Source organism: Syngnathus leptorhynchus, chromosome 10 (genome assembly GCF_054491065.1).
Source record: "Syngnathus leptorhynchus isolate UIUO chromosome 10, UIUO_Slep, whole genome shotgun sequence".
Taxonomy (NCBI): domain Eukaryota; kingdom Metazoa; phylum Chordata; class Actinopteri; order Syngnathiformes; family Syngnathidae; genus Syngnathus; species Syngnathus leptorhynchus.
In genome coordinates, this window is record NC_141204.1 from 6466304 (window position 1) to 6486200 (window position 19897).

General features: G+C 42.7%; 2 protein-coding genes across 2 annotated transcripts; both read left to right on the plus strand.

Moving 5' to 3' along the window:
• The first annotated feature begins 4310 nt into the window (after positions 1–4310).
• hps6 (HPS6 biogenesis of lysosomal organelles complex 2 subunit 3) lies at positions 4311–8193 on the plus strand. Its single transcript, XM_085922859.1, has one exon. It carries the CDS (start codon positions 4606–4608, stop codon positions 7309–7311), a length of 2706 nt encoding a protein of 901 aa, XP_085778985.1. The 5' UTR covers positions 4311–4605; the 3' UTR covers positions 7312–8193.
• Positions 8194–9785: 1592 nt separating this feature from the next.
• On the plus strand, positions 9786–19804 carry col9a1b (collagen, type IX, alpha 1b). The gene is made up of 32 exons (XM_085922581.1): positions 9786–9860; positions 10193–10240; positions 10314–10349; positions 10463–10525; positions 11574–11627; positions 11920–11955; positions 12031–12054; positions 12158–12211; positions 12367–12420; positions 12534–12566; positions 12648–12704; positions 12830–12883; positions 14055–14108; positions 14199–14252; positions 14340–14393; positions 14905–14958; positions 15041–15094; positions 15166–15219; positions 15296–15349; positions 15747–15791; positions 15876–15929; positions 16017–16070; positions 16168–16221; positions 16827–16898; positions 17050–17085; positions 17170–17214; positions 17312–17344; positions 17428–17574; positions 17765–17819; positions 18569–18757; positions 19021–19098; positions 19186–19804. The coding sequence occupies exons 1-32, from the start codon at positions 9786–9788 to the stop codon at positions 19371–19373; spliced, it is 2016 nt and encodes a 671-aa protein (XP_085778707.1). The 3' UTR covers positions 19374–19804.
• The last annotated feature ends 93 nt before the right edge of the window (positions 19805–19897 follow it).

The following is a 19897-nucleotide window of genomic DNA, read 5'->3' on the forward strand; positions in this document are numbered from 1 at the left end:
TTTGTTTGTGGCACTTTACGGAGCTCTTGTGGTCAGCCAGATGTTTATTGATCTGCGAGAGCTCTCTTGAATTTTAAAACCCAGCTTGGGCGCCACTAGTGATCGATCAAAGTACACACAAGTGACGCAAGCTTCGCTTCAGGGAGGATGGATTGTGAGTTAGACATTGTTTTATTGAGGCAAGTTCACAATTAAAGGCGCTGGCACGCGTTGATCAATTTGATTAATGGCTTTATATTGATCTGTCAACAGATAAATGTGATGCTATCTCAAAGTAGGAGGCAGTCAATTACAAGCAGCATGCAGTGCTGAGTTTCTTCCAGAGAGTAGCAAACAGTAGAGGAAGTCCATTTTGTGACACATGGCAAGCATGTACGTGTTTTCCAAGCATAGGAAGAAGCTTGCTGATGCAGGGTCTGATCCAGAGAGGCTTCCAAGCCAGTTTGAATGAAGTGTTCACCAGAGCGGGTCGTCGGGCAGCACCTGCTACCCGTCTTTGCGCTGCCAAGTCCGGCAATGGGGATTTACTCAAGAGGAAAGAGCCGCAGAAGCAAATGTTTTTGCGGTAGTGAATATGCTTGCGTTGTGCACAAAGCAACTGCTGTCTTACGACGTGTTTCACAAACAGCCCACGAGGATTCTTGCACTCCCAAAGAAAAAAAACTAGGAAAAAAATATCAGATCATTATGCAATCCCAGTCATTTCTAGAGAACTGGATTTGCACCTTATTTTCTGTAGTCTTTTGGTCTAGTTTGGTTGTTGGGTTATTATATTAAGAGTAAAATGTCAGCAAGGGCAATGGCTTTGTTTTGAAGCACCCCTCAGCCTATAGTTGAAGTTTTATAGCTCTAATAATAACTGTTTCGTTTCCGTGTTTCTGTTCTCAAGTGCCCTTTTTCCAGCAACGAGCAATACTGGCAATAATAATCTCGCTGTTAGCATCAGACAACACGGAGAGATGGAAGTTTTCCTCAGCTGGTGAGGGAGGACATTAAACTGCTAACGAGACAAACCTTTCTCTTAGGACCACTTTTGGACCATTCAACAGGAAGCTAATGTTTACACTGTGAATAAAAGATGAGAATTTAAATGTCAGCCTCAACACAACACTGTTTGCAAAATTGGAAAAAAAACAAATCCGAGAATGATTTCTCGACTTTATGAATTAATCAGCATGTGAAAGGATCACGTCATTTACTCATTGTCAAGTAGTTTAATAACATAATACAAACATAACACTTCACTACAAAAACAAAACATACGATGAGCCAAGGTGTGGAGGAGTGACTTATGAACAGTTCAAATTAACAGTTTGTAATTGCATAAAAATTGAATGTTTGTGTTAAATGCAAAAAATATTCGGGAAAACTTTTGCAGCAAAGCCATTAGGGGTTAGTCAAAGGCACCTTAATCGGTAGTTGGTATACAAGTTATAAGCCTCAATGATGGTGGAATATGATTTGAAAGGATTTATTTTCATCTCATTTTTCTCACAAATCCCTTGCATTTAAAAGGGGTTGTGTCGACTATTTATATCCACCGTATAAATGTCCAATGAATTTATCTGCATTTCTGTGTGCCAAAATACACAAGACAAAAATGGCAGCGAGTATACCGTATGTCACCAAGGAGCCTTCTCTCCCCAAACATCTATCTTTGAATATACTACCGTTTATGAATTATGAATGTAAAATGGCTGGCTACTTAAACAAACTCACTCGACAAAGCCAGGACACTAGCATGCCTCTGAGTCAGATCAATACAGAATATACCCAGCTTTAATGACTGTGTCCTTATGATAAGGTTCATTAAATGTATGGTTACAAAATAATCAAGGACGCTAACGGTGGCGTGATGCTTTATTGCAGGTAATTAAAAAGGCAAATTAAGTGTTCAGTGTCGCGGGCTTTGCTTCATTACCTCAATTTTGCTGTCAACTCCAGGCGGTATTCAAGAGAGCACAGATGCCCGTTTTATTGTTTTGGATGCGCTACTTAATTATGAAACGCATACACAGGAGACACACCTATAGTACACATTAGGTATTGCCATTTATATATACATTTGTGATTGGCTGTCAACATGCAATTTATGACCCAAGCTATTATTTTACAGTTGATGGAAATATTTGACTTTTTTTTGTGCAATTTAAGAAAAAAATAGACAATAAAAATTACAAAAAAAATGGGAAATGTTGGAGCCAGACACAATAAATGTGTCCTCACTCAGCTGTGTTGCTATGACAACACACCTACAGCTCTTTTTTTTTTCTTTTTATCTGAGCAATCTTATGTGCAAATGAAGCAGAACAGCAAAGTCATTTTGTGTGTCAGAAGTTGCTGTTTGAGAAACTTTGTACAGTTAGCTCTTCACCCGTCTTATGGTTGCTGAATGCACACTACTATCACAAAGGTGGAAGGAATCCCATGTGTAGTCATTGAAAGAGCAGCCGGTCAGCACCCAAGTTATTTTGAATCAATTCAAATAGAAATTGCAGCTGGTTCAAGTCACTGGTGCTACCCAATAGAGGAACTTCAGCCTTAATAAGTCTTAAGTGAACATCTCGGGACCTTGCGAAACAGAAACAATGTAATGTTATGAAAAGTGCATCATGTGCATTGTGTGCATTATACCCTTGTGGATTGCTTAAGTAATGTTCACATCACATGAATATGCACAAGCAGTGTACCAAATATGAGTTTAATTTGTTCCATGATAACAGCTGAGTCATACGGAATGGAAATTTTCAAAAGGGCTGAACAGACAAGGTAAGAAAGAGATCGCCAATTTACCCAACACCTACACTCGCTTTTCTTTCTCACCCACCCACCGCAGAGTTAAGTGAAATGACCATGTTTTTCCTTATTCCACAAGAAAGAAATGCAATGCAAATCAGTGTGGTGCGGTACAACGTTTCAAAAGACACCCAAGCAAAACTCCACAGTGTGTATGCATTTGTTAGTTCTTTATCTTTAATACTCGCTATGCTGATAGTAATTTCCAGGAGGCTGCCTTCTTAATTTAACTATTTAATGTATGCTGGAAAGATCGATACACCGCTGTGGATCCTTCTCTGCAAGATTGCGGAAGGTCAAACCCCCACCTCCAAGGTCCCCTACTCTTACACTACTCTTGCAATGGGGCGACTCCGTCTAGCCTGTGTGATAATGTCTGACCTTGCAGTCTTAAATGAAATCAACTAATATGTACTATGTGCAAGGAGTGTCATGGAGAAGGGAAAGCCAGTGAAAGCAAGAGAAAGGTCACAGCAAGATAATGGCAAAGAGGACCATTCGAACACACATCACGCTTGTCTATAGTGTCCCAAGCACCCTAAGAATGTGTGTTTGTGTGCACCATTCTGTCTGCGGGCCCTCCAGCTTCTGTGTGCGTGCGTGCGTGCGTGCGTGCGTGCGTGCGTGCGCGTGTATTTGCGCATGCGTGCGTGGGTGCATGGGCGCGCGTGTGTTTGCGCATGCGTGCGTGCGTGTGTTTGCGCATGCGTGCGTGCGCAAGTGTGCGCATGCGTGCGTGCGTGCATGTGGCGCGTGTGTGCGCATGCGTGCGTGCGTTTGCGCGTGCGTGCGTGCGTGCGTGCGTGAGTGTGTGCGTGTGAGAGAAGAGAGAGAGAGAGAGAGAGAGAGAGAGAGAGAGAGAGAGAGAGAGAGAGAGAGAGAGAGAGAAAGAGAGAGAGAGAGAGAGACAGAGAGTTATAAGTTATTGATGCTTTAGAATTTAGGCATTCATATTAAAGGGTGATAACATTTGCCTGATTGATCAATCATATTTAATAAATATATACATATAACAACGGACCCAGTTGGACTCCAGGACTACAAAAAGTGGTTGTCTTAGAAGAAATGCACTTTATGAGGATCAATACCCCCATCTATTGGATATTAATGGAAGGTGCACGCAAAAGTTGTTTTGAGACAGCAATGTTGTGCAGCATAAATCTCAATCTGAAATCTTGGAATTGTGCTGTGGGTATTCAAGGTCAGGCGCAAGTGGGAGACAGTGGAACTTTCTTCTTGATGTGATTATGTTATTGGGATCACAAGATGATTTAATTCAGAGCAACTCAATTTAAACAGTACTCCTAAAAGCAACCCGTCTTTAAAAAAATCAATGCAGCTACAAGTTTCAGTTTCTTATATTGCCCTAAGAATGAAAAGGTTTCTAAAACTGTTAAAATCGTTTTAAAATTATAACAACAGCGAGTCGTTGTTGAAGCGACATGGCACAGTGGAGTGCGTGCGCATTCTTCCTTACTCCGCCCTCTTATGCAAATTACCTTGTGTATCCGGAAATAAACAGTCCCGTGATGTCAGCTAGCTCTGCGTAGTATCGGAATGAGTCGGAGACCGTTCATTCTTCCAAACTCCTAGATCTCTACTCGCAGTGATCGGCGTAGTTCTCCGGTCATCTGCTAATGTCAGTTCATCCTGAAGCCAAGTGATGTCAGAGTTTATGTTGCTCTCCGACGGACGTCAAGGGCGAGTGAATAACACTCACATGACATGACGGGATCCCATTCGATTAGCAGGTGGGTGTGCTATGCAGGCTCGCGGGCTTGTTAATAAGTACATTCCGCTACTCGCTTGATGGGAGTCATGTCGCGCTTTGCGCTGAGGCAACTATCTGACTTCGGGGACTATACTGGCAAGAATGAGCTGCACGAGAGTTTAAAGATCGAGCTTGACATCAGACTCGGAAACGTGCGTCTGAGCACAGATGGACGTCACGTTCATGTCATCCTCCACAAGCCGAAGGTCGGTCTTGTGACTCTGGACAAGTATGAAAGACCTCAGCTGAGTCAAGCTGAGAGGAAGCTGGATTTGTGTTCCACGCGAGGCGTTCCCATTGTGGATCTTTTATATTTGGACACTAATAATAATAATAATAATGGCATCAACAGAGACTTTGTGACTGTAGCTGTGATTTACGAGAACGGACGATCTGAGTTTTGGCAGTTCCAGGATTCCAAAGGAGGCTGGAGTCTCCTGCAAACAGCCGACTTGTGTAACAGTCCCCGGGCCCGAGTGGTGTCTGTGTGCGCCTGCTCTAATCTAATCATCTGGTGTGAAGAGAGGCCCCCCTCAGAGAGCTCCCCTATCCTCAGCTCTCCCAGGAGCAAGCTGAGACATTGTATCTGCAGGAGGGACTTTGAGTTGAAGGAAGGGACTGTCATTTTAGGAGGGGTGAAAATTGCCCTCCACAACAACCCTCGATTCAAGGTGGTCGCCTCGAGGGAGTACGTGCACCTCCTTCCGGATGTCAAATTGAAACCACTGAGAAAATTCTTTCTCTCTTGGTGCCCTCGCCAGGACTCCTTCCGGATCAGCACGGTGTGTCAAGCCACCCCCTTGAAAAAACAGTCGACGAAGGAGTCGGACTTTAGGAAACTGATCGCAGACTGTTTAGGGTTTCTGTCTGCGCTTGACCCCCCTGAGATCCTCAATGTCTCTCCTTCGGCTTGTGGAGGGTTGCTGCTTCTTCTCAACACGGGCTGGGTGTGTCTCCTGCAAAGCGATGGGGTGCTGCGCCAAATATACAAGATGGCCGACACATGTCCGCTTAAATACTCAACACACACCAGCCTCTGCACATACCAGGACACATTGGTGCTGGTCTTAGGCCAAAATCTCTATCTTATTGACTCAAACTGTGGCAGAGAACTGGAAGTGATAACACTAGACAGGGAGGGGGTTTTATTTCCCATAAAAACTGATGGATCACCGCACTTGTTTTCAGAAACTGGACTTTTTCAAGTGGTGCGCCAGGATTCAGACAACATTAACCTAAAACCGAAGTTGCCTTCTTTCACTCCAGCGGAGAACATTCACCCTGGAGCACTCCTGGTGGAAGCCGTGTTTGAGGAGGCGTGTAAATATTACCAGCAAAGGAGCCTGAGTAGCACCCGACTCACTGTGGACTCCTTAAAGAAAGGAGGGAGATTCCAGGCACCCATCTCTTTAGCATCCATCCTCGGTGACTACCTCAACTCGGGGCCCAAGCAGACCGCAGAAGAGCCATCCCAAAATGGAGAAATTGGAGGCGATGTGGGGGAGGACAAGTTAAAAGTCTCATTGGAGCCTGAGCTGAAGGCCTTGGTGGCTGTGGAAGAGTTGAAGGGGGCTCTAGTGAGGGGCACCCTGAAAGAAGTGGAGGCGCTTTGTGAGAGTCTAGTTGGAAAAGAAATAGCCCGGCTGCTGTGGTCCTCGGAGCTACATCGGGACGACTTGCTCTACCTCAACTCCATCTTCGACGTCTTCCCGTGTCAAGCGTGGAGGGCGGCGCAAGCTGCTCTCCAGCTCCACTACAATGGGGATGGCTCTCTGTCCAGCCAGGCGTCTCCAGACGTGTGGAAAACTGTCCTTGGTCCCGCGCCGAGTTTCCCAGTTTCAGTCCCACTTACAAACGGCGGGTCAAAGCATAGAAAGAGCTCCAAAGCAGATCACAACGCCAACTGTACATCCAAGTCGACAAGCTCCGCTTCATCCGTCGCCCTGCCCGTCTTCGAACTCCTCTGCCATTCGGTGTTACGCTTCCAGCCCGCTCAGCTGCCACGCTTTCTCGAGCTCAGCCAGCAGCAGCAGGGCTCAGCCGGACTGGGGCTGAGCCTGGCCGCTTCCACTTGGAGCTTCCCCACCGGTGGAGGAGACAACGGCGAGAACAACGTGCCTCTCTATAAGCGCGCCCTGAGCGTGCTGTCTTCGGCGAGAACGCATCGAGACCAGTTGCAAGAACTAGAGGTGGAAGTGTTGATGGTCAGCGGGCGGCCCAACGCCATCCTCCAAGCATTAAGGATTCTGATTGGACAGCAGCAGTGGGAGAAGGTGACTGAGGTGGCCCAGAAGTTCTGCAAACAGAGTCCCCTGCTGAACAAGGAGATCTTCACTACGCTGCTGTGTGAGGTGACCCAGCACAGAGAACTGGACCCCTACCTGGACCTGCTGTGGGCGCTGTGCCCTGAGGACATCACCGTCACCACCATTCTGAACCTGGTACTGAAAAACCTCCCGCCGCCCAGCACGTCGTCCCAGTCGCCCCTTTCCGTGGCCTTCAGGCCTGACTCTTTCCCAGCTCCCTTTGCTGACCCACAGAGTGGTCAGGTGACCATCGGCCTTCTCAAACCTCTGCTGAGAAAAGTTCTCCAGAGGGAAACCAAGCCCAGCCAGCACTACGCCGACATCCTTCAGTCCCCCTCATTCGTGCCTCCTCCTCCCCCCTGCATGCCCACGGAACCATCCAAGACCAGCACAGACTCACTTGTGGACAGTACCTTGGTTTGTGGTTCTACCTGCTGACAGTCTGATGTGAGCACTTTTTAAAGACTCTTGGTCAATCCCAACTTCAAAGCGATGACTACTCACCATGTTATCATGAAATTTTAACATGTACCTAGTGCGCCTGTAGGAAATAATTCATCCCATCAGTATTACATGCATGTGGATGACAAAGTTAATAATTGGATTGCCACAGTTTTGCTAATAATTGCATTTTTTTTCTTAACTTCCACATCCAAGAAAATATTGTCCCTGAATGCTCTCCACTGTCCAATGCTGTCATTGTGTCCCCCCCTTTCCTTCCACCCCTTTCCAGCTCACAAGACATTCCTGACAGAGATGCCAAAGAGACTAATAGTTGAGACTTGCAATTCAATTTGGGAGTAATTCCAGCACGGGGGGGCACATGGTCTGACTAAGTAGTGACCTATACACAATCCGCGTCTTATCTTTCAGACTCCATGCTCTGGTTTGCGTTACGGTTTTCAAGGTGTTTGCTTGTTAGGTCATGCTGCAGTGCCCCAAATGAAGCATTTAATATGAAGACATTTGTTGCCCACAAAAGCCACAGCTATGACATTTTTGTAACTGTCAGACAAGATGGTTGCTTTGGTTTGAATGTCATTCCTGTTGTAGTTTAGCGCTACTGCAATCAGCTGAGTTCATTTTTAAAGTGGCTACAACAATTTGCTTTTTCTGTTCAGGGAAGGCTCCCTTTTTTGTAAAAATAAGAAAAGTGTCAATGTATGTCTTTGTGAATGCTATTAAACTGTGATAAAATGGTTGTGATGCTTTCCACTTAGTCCTACATTTGCTCACTATTTAATTACATTTTTGCTCACATATAAACTACATGTATGATTAATGGGATCTTATTTGAGAATTTTTTTTTATAAAAAAATCGGTAAGATAAACTATTGAAGGGTAGTGTCCCTAAATCTTTTTGAACTGTTCAAAGTGTGAAAATAAATTTCATTATTAATCAATTTATATGTACCTACACACAGTTCTGTAGCTGATGTTTTTAGTCTTATTAGCAGAGGCAGAGCATCTCATTCTTGCAGCCAGTGGGCAGGTTCCACATAGGTATGTAAAAGGATCACAGCAGGCTGTCAGCAGCAGTCCAAATGTAGAACCAGGGAGTAATCAGAGTGCCCCAAGGGATGCCTGATTGATTTTTCCTTCACGCTTGCAAAGGGAAGGGCCACAACATTTGGTACACTTGGGCTGCACAATCATAAGGACCGAGCCATCAAGCCAGTTCTAAAATAACTCACCAGTGATGTGACAATATGAATTTTCTATTATTTGTAAGCACAGGCTTGTAGAAGCAAAATATTGCATCATAGATATTTCAGTTTTCCACTTAGTTAAGTCACGGTTTACTATGACTCTGCTATACATAATTAACATGTCTTTTCATAGATGAATGTCAATGAACAAACAGGTCAGAGGTCTGTGTGCATGTTGGTTGGTAAAAGGTGTGTTTTACTTTTTTTTTTCAATTAAATTTTGTTTGTTTGTTAGAAACATGTTTTGTTAAACTTGCACAACAGCTCCAATTAGTGTGAAGATTGATGACTTGTTTGCGCGTGTGTGCACTTTACTGCTCTCTGGTGGGTGATCCCATAAATGAAATTCAATGTTGAGGATCACATGGTTCGTTTGCATGAGAGTCCGTCCATGAGTCCGTCCTGAAGGCTGTGCAGGTACTGACGATATGTTGCACATTTCTAATTTTGCATAAAAAAATAAAAATAAAATAAAAATAAATTTGAAAGACACTGATCATGTTAATGTTTTCTCAATAATTATCAACAATAATGTAAGGAAGGAAAAATACACATCTCAATCTTCTCAAAAATTAAACAATAAAAAAGATAAATGTCCATATGCAGCACTATATCTGTGAATCCCTACATAGTTGTTTGGAAGCGTGATCCTTTATGCACGCTGTGTGATTTGAATAAAACAACAAAGGGTTCTCTCTAGCGGACATTATGAAGAAAACATGAAAACAACTACTTTGTTTACACCACCACAAATAGCAATCATATTAACTTGATATAAAATAAGATATCAGCAGAAAAATTTAATAAATTATGTTTTTAAAATTTTATCAAATATGCATATAAAATTCCCCCACATTGTATGCATAAGGACTCATCATGTGACCAACGGTGTAATATGATTAAAATATAATACCTTTTCCCACAAATTTGGAATCATAAAAAAAAGACAACTGCAACTGCCAATCCTGCCTATCAGATGTGTCTTTGAGATCCCTCCTCTTTCTTGCTCCTCTTTCACCTGAGCCTCATGACTAAACATGCACTCTATGAATATTTATGATGTCGGGATGGCCACGGGCCCTCTGAGCGTCTCTAGATAGCCGAGAGGGGTCTAGTTGGGTTGTTTTGTCTGGGGCTTCTTCCATCCCAGCAAATCCACAGAAAAGGACTTCCAACTGTTTCCTTTTCTGCCCACAGGGAATCATGGCTCGGGCCCCCGGCTATCGAGGGCCTCTCTTGGGGCTGCTTCTGCACTTTGCTCTACTTTGTTCAGCTCAAGTAAGTCTTATTTGTGACCCTCATTCCTCTCTCTTTGTTTGCAATGACGCACAAATTATTTTCTCCTTTTTTATTGTTGAGAACTAACAGGGCTCTAAATTACTCAATATGATGCATGGAAACTTATATTTTGAAATTATGTATGTAGGCTCCTGTACTTACAAAGGTCATAATATTATCCTGTGTGATATAGTTGGAGTGGTTTGTGAATGCACCTGTGCCGTAGGTGTCATTTTTATTGTGACTTTAAAATAAGAACATAAAATATTATTTTTACAAAAAAAAAGAAATCCCCAAATTTTGATGGATTTTGTGCTGATATGTTTTTCCAGTCAGGACCTTCTGGACCTGCAGGTGTACCAGGAATTGATGGCATTGATGTGAGTAATTGAGTGCAGTCATGTTTTTCTGCTTTCCAGTATTTGTGACTTAATATTTTATCATTCTTTTTAGGGTGGTAGAGGATCGGAGGGCCCAGCTGGTCTTGCTGTAACTATACATTTTGATTTCATTTTTGATACTCTCATTTATTTTATTCTATTTTTATTTTAAGTTTTTTTTTTTTCATTTTCAAAACCTGAGTGTGGGATTGTCATTTGCAGGGACCTGATGGAGAACCTGGTAAAGTTGGATCTTCTGGACTACCTGGAATTCCAGGAAATGATGTAAGTAGTATGTTTGTATGCATGCTTTTTTAAATTCATATTTCAAGATATTTGTATTTTCTTTATGAGTGGACTTTTCAAGGTTTATTTCTAAAAAAAAATACAACTTTTTTTTCCTCAAACAACATATATATATGTTGTTTGTTGCAAAAGCACAATACTGCAAAATACAACCTAAAAAATAACAACAAACTAAAAGCAATTTAGCAATTTCAAAGGCTAAATGAGTGAAACTCGAACTTTTTTTTACTGCCAAAACATTTTGGCCTCAATTGCGATTATTGCCAGTTTGTTCATTAGGATGGAATAAGGGGAAAATGCATAACATTTACTTGTGAAATTTCCCTCAGCCATTCAATACTATGACTAAGAATATGCATAATAAAATGGCAAGAAAAATACCCAAATCTCAAAAACATAATAAATTCCTGTGGGATTTTGTCAGAAAATCATAATAGGTTCGAACCAAATTAAAGTGTGTACCGTTTTACGCCAGAATGAAATTTCAGTAGTGCCATAGAGTATTCCCCATAATTGACAGGTGACTAAAATCTCATAATGCCGTAAACTTTTATAAATCTCAGTCTAAAGTGATGGAAGTTTGACAACAAAACCGTCTCTGTGATCCTGTTGCAGTTGGTATTTACCACTGAAAATCCACAAAGCAGTGTGGAATGATCCCTTGTTTGAAATGAGCCAAAGGAATGTTGCTCTCTGCTGTCTGCAGTCTGAGTACTTTGCCCTCTTGGCTCACTGCTGACTGACTCCTTCCACCTCTAAACTTTCCTCCCATGTGCGTCTTTAATTTTGCTAGGATTTGAGTGAAACCTGGGATTTAATTAATACTCCAAACGGCACCGTATTATACAGCCAGTAGGAGTTGGTTAATCCCTTTATGACCGGGGCTCCTCCCACAAGGTGAAATTTATGATGATGTAATATAGCGATCTAAGTCTGAATATGGAAATATTGCCAGAGGAAAGGTACCGGCTCATTTAACAAGCACATGGCAACTTGAGCTAATTCTGACTGAATGTGCTCTCTGCAGGGTTTGACCGGCCCTATCGGAGACCCCGGGCCCGACGGTCCCTCCGGACAGAAAGTAAGTGACTAATGAGCCCCTCATCTCAGAGAACGTCCGGGAAACGGTGCCAAGCTGCCGTCTGCTCTTTTGCCGTTCTTTGTATAAATTCCTCCTGACAAATGAGACCTAATCCTGCAAGTCCTCTGTGTAATCTCCGTGGGGAGGCAAAACCCGGCATCGCTGCTCATTAGTACAAACATTGCTGGGTCAAGTGTGCCTTTGCCGGCCCAGTCATGTGATAACTATTTAGTCTCACATTGATCGTCTGTTTGGATCTGTCCATTCCATTCATATAGCTCTTTGATCCTAGGGTGAACCCGGAACAGTTGGACCTCGTGGAGCCGCTGTGAGTTAAACATCTCCAAATACGCGTCTAGAAAACTACATGAATCACTCATTACGCTGTCTTGTTTCTCCTCAGGGTGTCGGGTCAGATGGACCTCCTGTGAGTTACTCACCATAATTATGCATCCTATATTCGTCTTTGCACATTTGGACGTTTTTGCATGGAAACAAGTTTCATCTCCATCTGGTCTGATTCTGAACAGGGGCCACCTGGGCCAGGAGGACTTCCGGGCCCATTGGGAAAAACAGGACCACCTGTAAGCACATGGAGTATTTTATTTAGCTACAGTGAATCCATAAAAGTCAATTTATGCTTGTAAAAATAGTAATGGTGGAATTGATTACATTATTGCAATATAATATGTTTATTTTTAAGTGATTTTCCGCTTTTTTGTGCAATTTTTGACCGCAGGGGTCGATTGGTGTGAGAGGGCCCCAAGGACCTCGTGGACCAACAGGCCCTCGAGTAAGTGACCTCTTTAACTTCCACCCAAAATTTAACTGAGGTGAACTAATCGCACCTCATTGAAGATAAGTCGTGTCTTCTAAGTATAAAACACATTCCCTCTTCCCTTGCAGGGGGCAGCTGGAATGCTGGGCAGTGCTGACCTGGTAAAAAAACAGTCAAAATAAAAGCAAACACTTTAGTAATTTTTCATATGATTATTTTTTCATTTTTCTGCTGCTGTTTAGTGTCCCAACTCGTGTTCATCTGGGACCTCTGGACATCCTGGCCTTCCAGGCATGAAGGTGATTTCAAGAGATCAACAACTATACAATATTCTTTATGTTATCGCGATTGTATTTTGTTTTTTTCTTCCAAACAGCCCCTTTAGGCAAAGATAAAATCTGCTTTTCTCTCTGCTTTTTACCAGGGGCACAAAGGTGTAAAAGGTGAAGCGGGGATACCTGGCAAGCAAGGCCACAAGGTATACATGTATATATTTTGCTTAAACAGTCAATGCAGGTGATTTAAACCCGTGATATTTCGGCATATAAATGCAACCCACATGCCACAGCATTCCCATACAGATTAGTCGGAACCCCCTCGTTTCACAGCGTGCGCCAGGCATTTGTCTGTACCGCTCATTGTCAGGAAAAGGCCAGACACGCTCGTGTAATGCCTCTGATAGCTCGTCTGATTTATTTGAAAAGATGTTCAAGCATCCTTCCCCCCTGTAATGTGTTCATACGCTATATAAATGGAAATGAGGCGATCTTTGTGTGTGCAGGCTATGATTTAACATCAGCCCCACAATCATGTTGTCTGTCACTGACTAAAGGCGAGAGCCATTTCAGGGACCCTTTTGCCTGTTTATGCAGAACCACTGGCTGTTAACAATAAAATGACCACATGATAAGCCCGGGACACTTTCCATCTTGTTCAGGTCTCAACTTCACAATCTACTTCAGTGAGTGTATAAATGCTCCATAAAAAGTTAGAGGCCTCTGTAAATATATTTAAATATATTTATTGCCATTTATTGGACGGCTCTGAGGAAGACTGGAGTTACAGTCAAAACTGTCAGCAGGTAACAACTAAAACTTGTATTTGTCTGAACAAAATAATCCGTCTATAATCATTACGGAGACATGATGAATCTCATCGAAAACATTTTTTAAAAAAAAGATATGTTACGCTGCTCATTCTTTCTGGAGTGTCCATTTCGATATATATGAATGTGTTTCGATGAACACAATTGATTCTTTATCTGAACAACATAGTGACTTTGCTTGTTTGTTGTTGTGTTCAGTTTCATCATCCCCACTGTGTTGTTTACTCCTTTTAAGAGCCACTTCTATTATCCGTAATTAAAAGAACAAATTGCCTTTTTAATGACGGAAAATCTCTGATGCTTGAAAGCCTCAAACGCTTTCTTCTGTATCTAGAGCAGAGTCAGCACATTACTTATTTGTAATTAGAAAAACGGGGCAACAAATGAGAGTTAAAACATCGGTTTAACAAAAATTTAAAAGAGAATTACTGTTCTTGTTCCGTCATGAACATAATCCACAGCTTTTGTGCAACTGAGAGGCATCATTAGCAATGTGATTTTTTTTTGTCCTGCTGCTGATGTTGTTTGTGTTGTTTGCTCCTAGGGGGAGGAAGGAGAGCAAGGGGGTCAAGGGGAGGTTGGTGCACAAGGACCAACGGTGAGATTGACTATTTATCTTCCTTTGAGTGTGTGTTGTAGTCACGCTGGTTTTTTTTTCACTCACCTGTTGTCTTGTGTGTTGTTTTAGGGCACCCAAGGCATCCGTGGAGCCACAGGAATGATGGGCATTAAGGGAGAGATGGTCGGTGATTTTTCCCTTCTACAATATTTATCCATTTAAGTTGAACTCTGACAAAACGTGTAAACTTGAATGTGTGTTTTCTGACAGGGTGCTCGAGGACCTGATGGAGATCCAGGTCCTCAGGGTGTTTCCGGTGCATCTGTAAGTATTTAAACGAGACAATATGGACACAAAATTGCTCATCATTTAGCAACTCTATCAAAGTTGAGGCTGGGGGGCCAGATCCGGTCTGCCAGATTATATTAAGTGGCCCATGAAAGCAAATCGTCTGCCAACTTCAATGACCCTTGCTAAAATTCGTACCAAAATGTCATGTGTAATAAGCAACATTTTTCTTTATCATTTTTACAGTAACTTGAAACATTTTTGACCAAGGAGTAATCCTTGACATCTGATTTCAAAGCCAGTAATCAATCTTCTTTGTGTAATATGTGACAATTAAATATTTATTTGGTTTTACTGTCATAACCCCCCTCCCCTCTAAAATATATAAATATTATTCAAACTTAAAAATATTATTCAAAATTGTTTACGGTAAAACAATACAATTTGGGACATACCTAACTGACTTAATTAACATTACTGCATCTCAGATACTGCTATTAATTTTTGTTTTACACCCACTCCGGACAAATACTGGATATGATTTCAGGGTGATCAAGGCCAACGAGGTGTGATGGGTGAGCCGGGGCCTAAAGGTGAAGAGGTAAGTAAGCACATCCTCAGTGACCTTCCACTCTGTAAATAATATTCATTTGAACAATCTGACTGAAGGTTTTGTTGTTCAGGGTTTACAAGGACCAAGAGGCATCACAGGTCTGCCAGGCCCCAAAGGAGACGCTGTGAGTATGATTATTTTGTCAAATTGGATGACAATGCTGTTTCTTGGGTCTTATTTTATTATTCCGACCAGGGTTTACCCGGTGTGGATGGCCGTGAGGGCATTCCAGGCCTGCCGGGATCAAAGGTATGATTCCTACTATTGCGTATTATCACTCTACATGCTACAATTGGCTTTTCTTCACGATTTGTTTTCCCTACAGGGAGGGATTGGGAAGCCTGGACTTCCTGGAGAAGGTGGCTCTCAGGGATTTCCTGTAAGTTTAAACATACATCTTAAAATGACAATTTCTCCTCCAAATAATTCTGTTGTACTGTTTCGGATCAGATCATAACCTGAACATGCATGCGAGCAGACTATTTCTGTTCTCCCGGGCACAAGTGTGCAAGCAACGTCTTTCCCGTCCTCTAATGTGCGAAGAGCCTAATGAAAGGCACTAATGGGACTCAAGTCGATTGTGACACTGTTTAGCCAAGACTGTGTCAAAGTTAAAGTCGTCACCCAAATTAAACCTCCAGGGTGCTGCGATCAAGACGTTTATAAGCAGCTTATTTGGGGCCAATCCCTCAGGCAAATATATTTAATCCATCTGTGTGGAAACGAATGAATATCCTTTTTAAGATGCTTTTTGGATCTCATTCTGTGTCTTTTAGGGTTTGCCTGGATCACCTGGACCAAAAGGACTGAGTGGCCCAAAGGTTGCCAACTTGATTCTTAATTAAATATGAGGTGCTGATTCTTGCATTTATATTTTATATGAAAATGTTGCTTTTGTGCTTTAGGGAGATGCCGGTCAAACAGGTTTCCCTGGAACAATGGGGCCTGCCGGAAAAATGGTATCACACGGCAAGCTATTATCCCACAAAGCTTATATTATATTGACCTGAGAAAAACAAAACAACTCTGAACTTTTTCTTTGACAGGGCGAGCGCGGGGAACAAGGCACGATTGGAGTGTCCGGACCCATCGGCGAACCTGTTAGTATTCATCCTGCTTTTATTTTAGGATTTTAAATAAATTAAGTCATGGGACCTCCTTTCGTATTGTTAACTGTTTATTATTCTATGCTTACAGGGAGATTTGGGAGAACAAGGCCCGATGGGTCCACCTGGAAAGTTTGGTTCCAGGGTAAGCTATTTGGGAGCAAGCAAATAATTATTTCATTTTATATTCTTTCACAGAAAAAAATAGGGGCTACTTAACATATTCAATGGAATGGGAGTTCTTTTGCTGAATGAAATTTGTCGCCATTGGCCATCTTATCTAATTTATTTATTTATTGATAACATCAGGGGATAATTGAATTATTTGATCAGGGGATAATTGAATTATTTGGTACGCCAAAGTAATTGTATTCAACAAATTACAATGTTAGATGCTGTTACATTTAAACAAGAAAAGCCAGAGAAGGTTTTTTCCCAGTAGACTTTTGTATAATTGAGCAGATCTCACTTGAGGTCTACTTTCACAGTGAGGGGAGAGCAGTCTGAAAGGCTCCACTGTTTACCTGACATTCCTGACAGTGCCGCAGAGATCAAATGAGAGACAAAGTGAAGATATTCTGCCATGCTTTTCTGGCTACTCTAAAAGTTTACTTCATGAACCACGGGAAGAGATTTTAATCTTCATTTACTGTATGGCCATTTTGTGTAAAAAACAAACAAACAAACAAACAAACAAACAAACAAACAAACAAAAACAAACTTATACATGTATTTGCGGGTTTGTGATAGGGACCTAAAGGTGATCCCGGCCTCCCTGGTATTCCAGGCCCTCCTGGCAATCCTGGCATGAAAGGAGAAAGGGTAAGAAAATCATCACAGTCCATCTTGGAAAGACGATGGTTTGGATGATTGTTTCTCAACACTTATCTCCATATGTGGAGGCCTAATACACACACGCACACACAAAGCTACACACACCAACAGCAAAGCTCATTTGTCTTGTTGATTACAGGGTGAGCGAGGAGAAGGAGGCCCCAAGGGAGACCAGGTATGAAATCCTCATATGAAATGATTATTTCATATGTGGGGTATAATGATACTTAACCTAAAAAATGATTACATATTTTTTCAGGGTCCACAAGGTGATGAAGGCAACCCTGGAGAGAGAGGGGATAATGTAAGACCATATGCAAATATAAGCTATTTCTTTTCACCAGGAAATTCAATGCATGATGTTTCCATATGTATTTGTTGATGTATCGTACCTTTTGAAGGGTGAGCCTGGAGAAGCTGGAGCAAAGGGAGAGGTGCGTAACAATTTATATTTTAGCATTGCATACTTTGAAGATGCTTCAATGATTCAATGGTTTGACTTGTATTATTTCTCAAGACTGGCAACCCCGGCGAGCCTGGTAATAGAGGTCCAGAGGGAATTCGAGGCCAGCCCGGAATTGAGGGTCCGCCCGGCACACCAGGACCGCGAGGCATGCAGGGGAACAGAGGCCCGCCTGGAGCCAGAGGAACACAAGGCCCCGCGGTAAGTATAACACACTCTCGCTAAAAAGTACGCACAGCTCATCATTGCAACTTTATGAGCACAATGAAGAAGGATCGGGGTATTCAAAAGGTTTTTTTTGTAACCTTGAAAAGAAAGAACTCTTCAAAGACCGGAAGATGACTGGAATGGTGAAGTGTCTTAAAGCACCCTACCACTGTTTGTGTTGCAGGGTAAAGAACCAAGCGACCAACACATCAAGCAGGTCTGCATGCGAGTCATGCAAGGTAAAAAGCGATGACCCCATTCATCATCCCCTCGTGCCTCGTTTATGACTTGAATCTCTGCCATGGTGCTTGCTTATACTAGCTCACGTATTACGGCGCCGGCCTTCTCTCTTAATGATCAAGACGCTTGGCCAATACTACACAGTTCACACACAGAAAAGAAAAGGGCTCATAAGCAAAACATGAAATAAACTTCAGGCTTTGTTTATTTGATGGATGAAAGATCTCCTTGTTCGCCTGGAAAGAAATTTTCCGGGGGAAGAGGCAACCTCTCTTCTCTTTATTCTTTTGCTCTTGTGTCTTCCAAACTCATCTCCTAGAGTCATTACTTTTTTATAGCCGAGCTGCTGAAAAATTAATTACACCTCCAGCAGACCTCTTCTCTGCTCAGAGGAAAAAAAAGTCAGTATAAGGGAAGGCAATGTTTAAAGGGAACAGTCAGGCTGCATGCGCTGCATGAATTTTCAGGAAATGCAAGATATCAAGCAACACAGAATCACAGGAGATTAATATTGGATCATTTGCACCGTGAACATACATTTTCTGTGGCTCATTGCTGTGTTAAAAAGTAGAGTCTTCTCTTTTCAGTGTAAATCCAGGAGAAGTTTGAAGGATCTTCTTTACTTTACTTCTTGCTTCACTCTGAATTGAACCCACAAGCGCACCGAGAACATCTCGATAAGCCTTCCCTCTAACACCGGTGTGTGTCGTGAAATTATTTAATTCGCTCATGATTTTGTCTCCAATAGAACAATTAGCGCAGTTGGCTGCTAGTTTGAGAAGACCAGAGTCCGGCGCTGCCGGCTTACCTGGCAAACCCGGACCCCCGGGCCCTTCCGGGGCTCCGGGAGACAATGGTTTCCCAGGACAAGCAGGGACAAGAGGCCTTCCTGGACTCAAAGGACCACCAGGACGCATTGGAGCCAAAGGACTCAAAGGTAACTACAGCGCAGACAAATACAGATTAAACATAATTAAGCAAATTGTGTTTACTTTCTTTTTCTTAGCAGCAGGCCACTGAACTATTGTTTAACAGAGGGGAGAAAATGGTCTCATTGTGACCCAAGTAGAAAAAAGACAATGTTAGGTGGCAGGAATGTACCATATTTGATTCTAGGGTGTGGGTAGTTGGAAAAGAAATGAATGAAAAACAATGCTGGTAAGTCATGTGATGTCATCATACGGTGTTTGTGGCTTGCAGGTGATATGGGTGACAGAGGCTCCCGTGGGCCCACAGTGAGGGGATCCAAAGGTCAGCAAGGACCTCCAGGGCTCCCCGGTGAGTAAACATTAGACTTTTAAACTCAAGTATTCAGGTCAGGTCTGGCTCTATCGAGGCTTACAAGACCATCATATACACTTGCAGGCGAGGCTGGCAAACCAGGTTACGGTCAGGACGGTCGCGATGGCCAGAGGGGACCTCCTGGTCTTCCAGGACAGCCCGGTGTACCTGGGCCTCCCGGTCCAGCCGGTCCGAACGGCTACTGTGATCCATCGTCTTGCAACCTGTCACCGGGAGCTCAGCCGGAAGTGAAGGGACCTGCGAGGAACTAAAAGTTACTCTGGGAGAGACAGAGACTATTGGATTCAAACGTTTCATCTCAGGGGTTTGTGGTGCCTTCCCTCCATTAACCTCTAGTCTTGTCTTTGCAAGCTCTGCCACAAGGCGCCCGGCTCCTGAAAAACACACATTTGTTACCTGTTGCCAAAATCTATCGTGTGTTCTTTTTTCCAACCTGGATTGGTGTTTTTATAGTCCCAGTTGTTCGTCCTAGTTTCTCTCGATTCACACCGTTTTTTTCCCCCTCTCCTCCCTTGAAAAACTTGTCCATCACCCTAAATAAATCTGGATCAGGTCTTCATGCCTTTTTGTTTTGTATGTGGTAATTTATCAGACAAATGATCTTTTTTTTTTTTTTTACGATTGTCCACATGTCAGAAAGTCTTGTCTGTTGCAAATAAAAGGAAGGAGGGCGTCACACTGACTTCAGTGTATGTTGTAAATCTGTAAAAAAAAAAACATGTTTAGGTTGTGGTTTAGTATATTTCCTACAAAATAAACTGATGTGACATTTTGC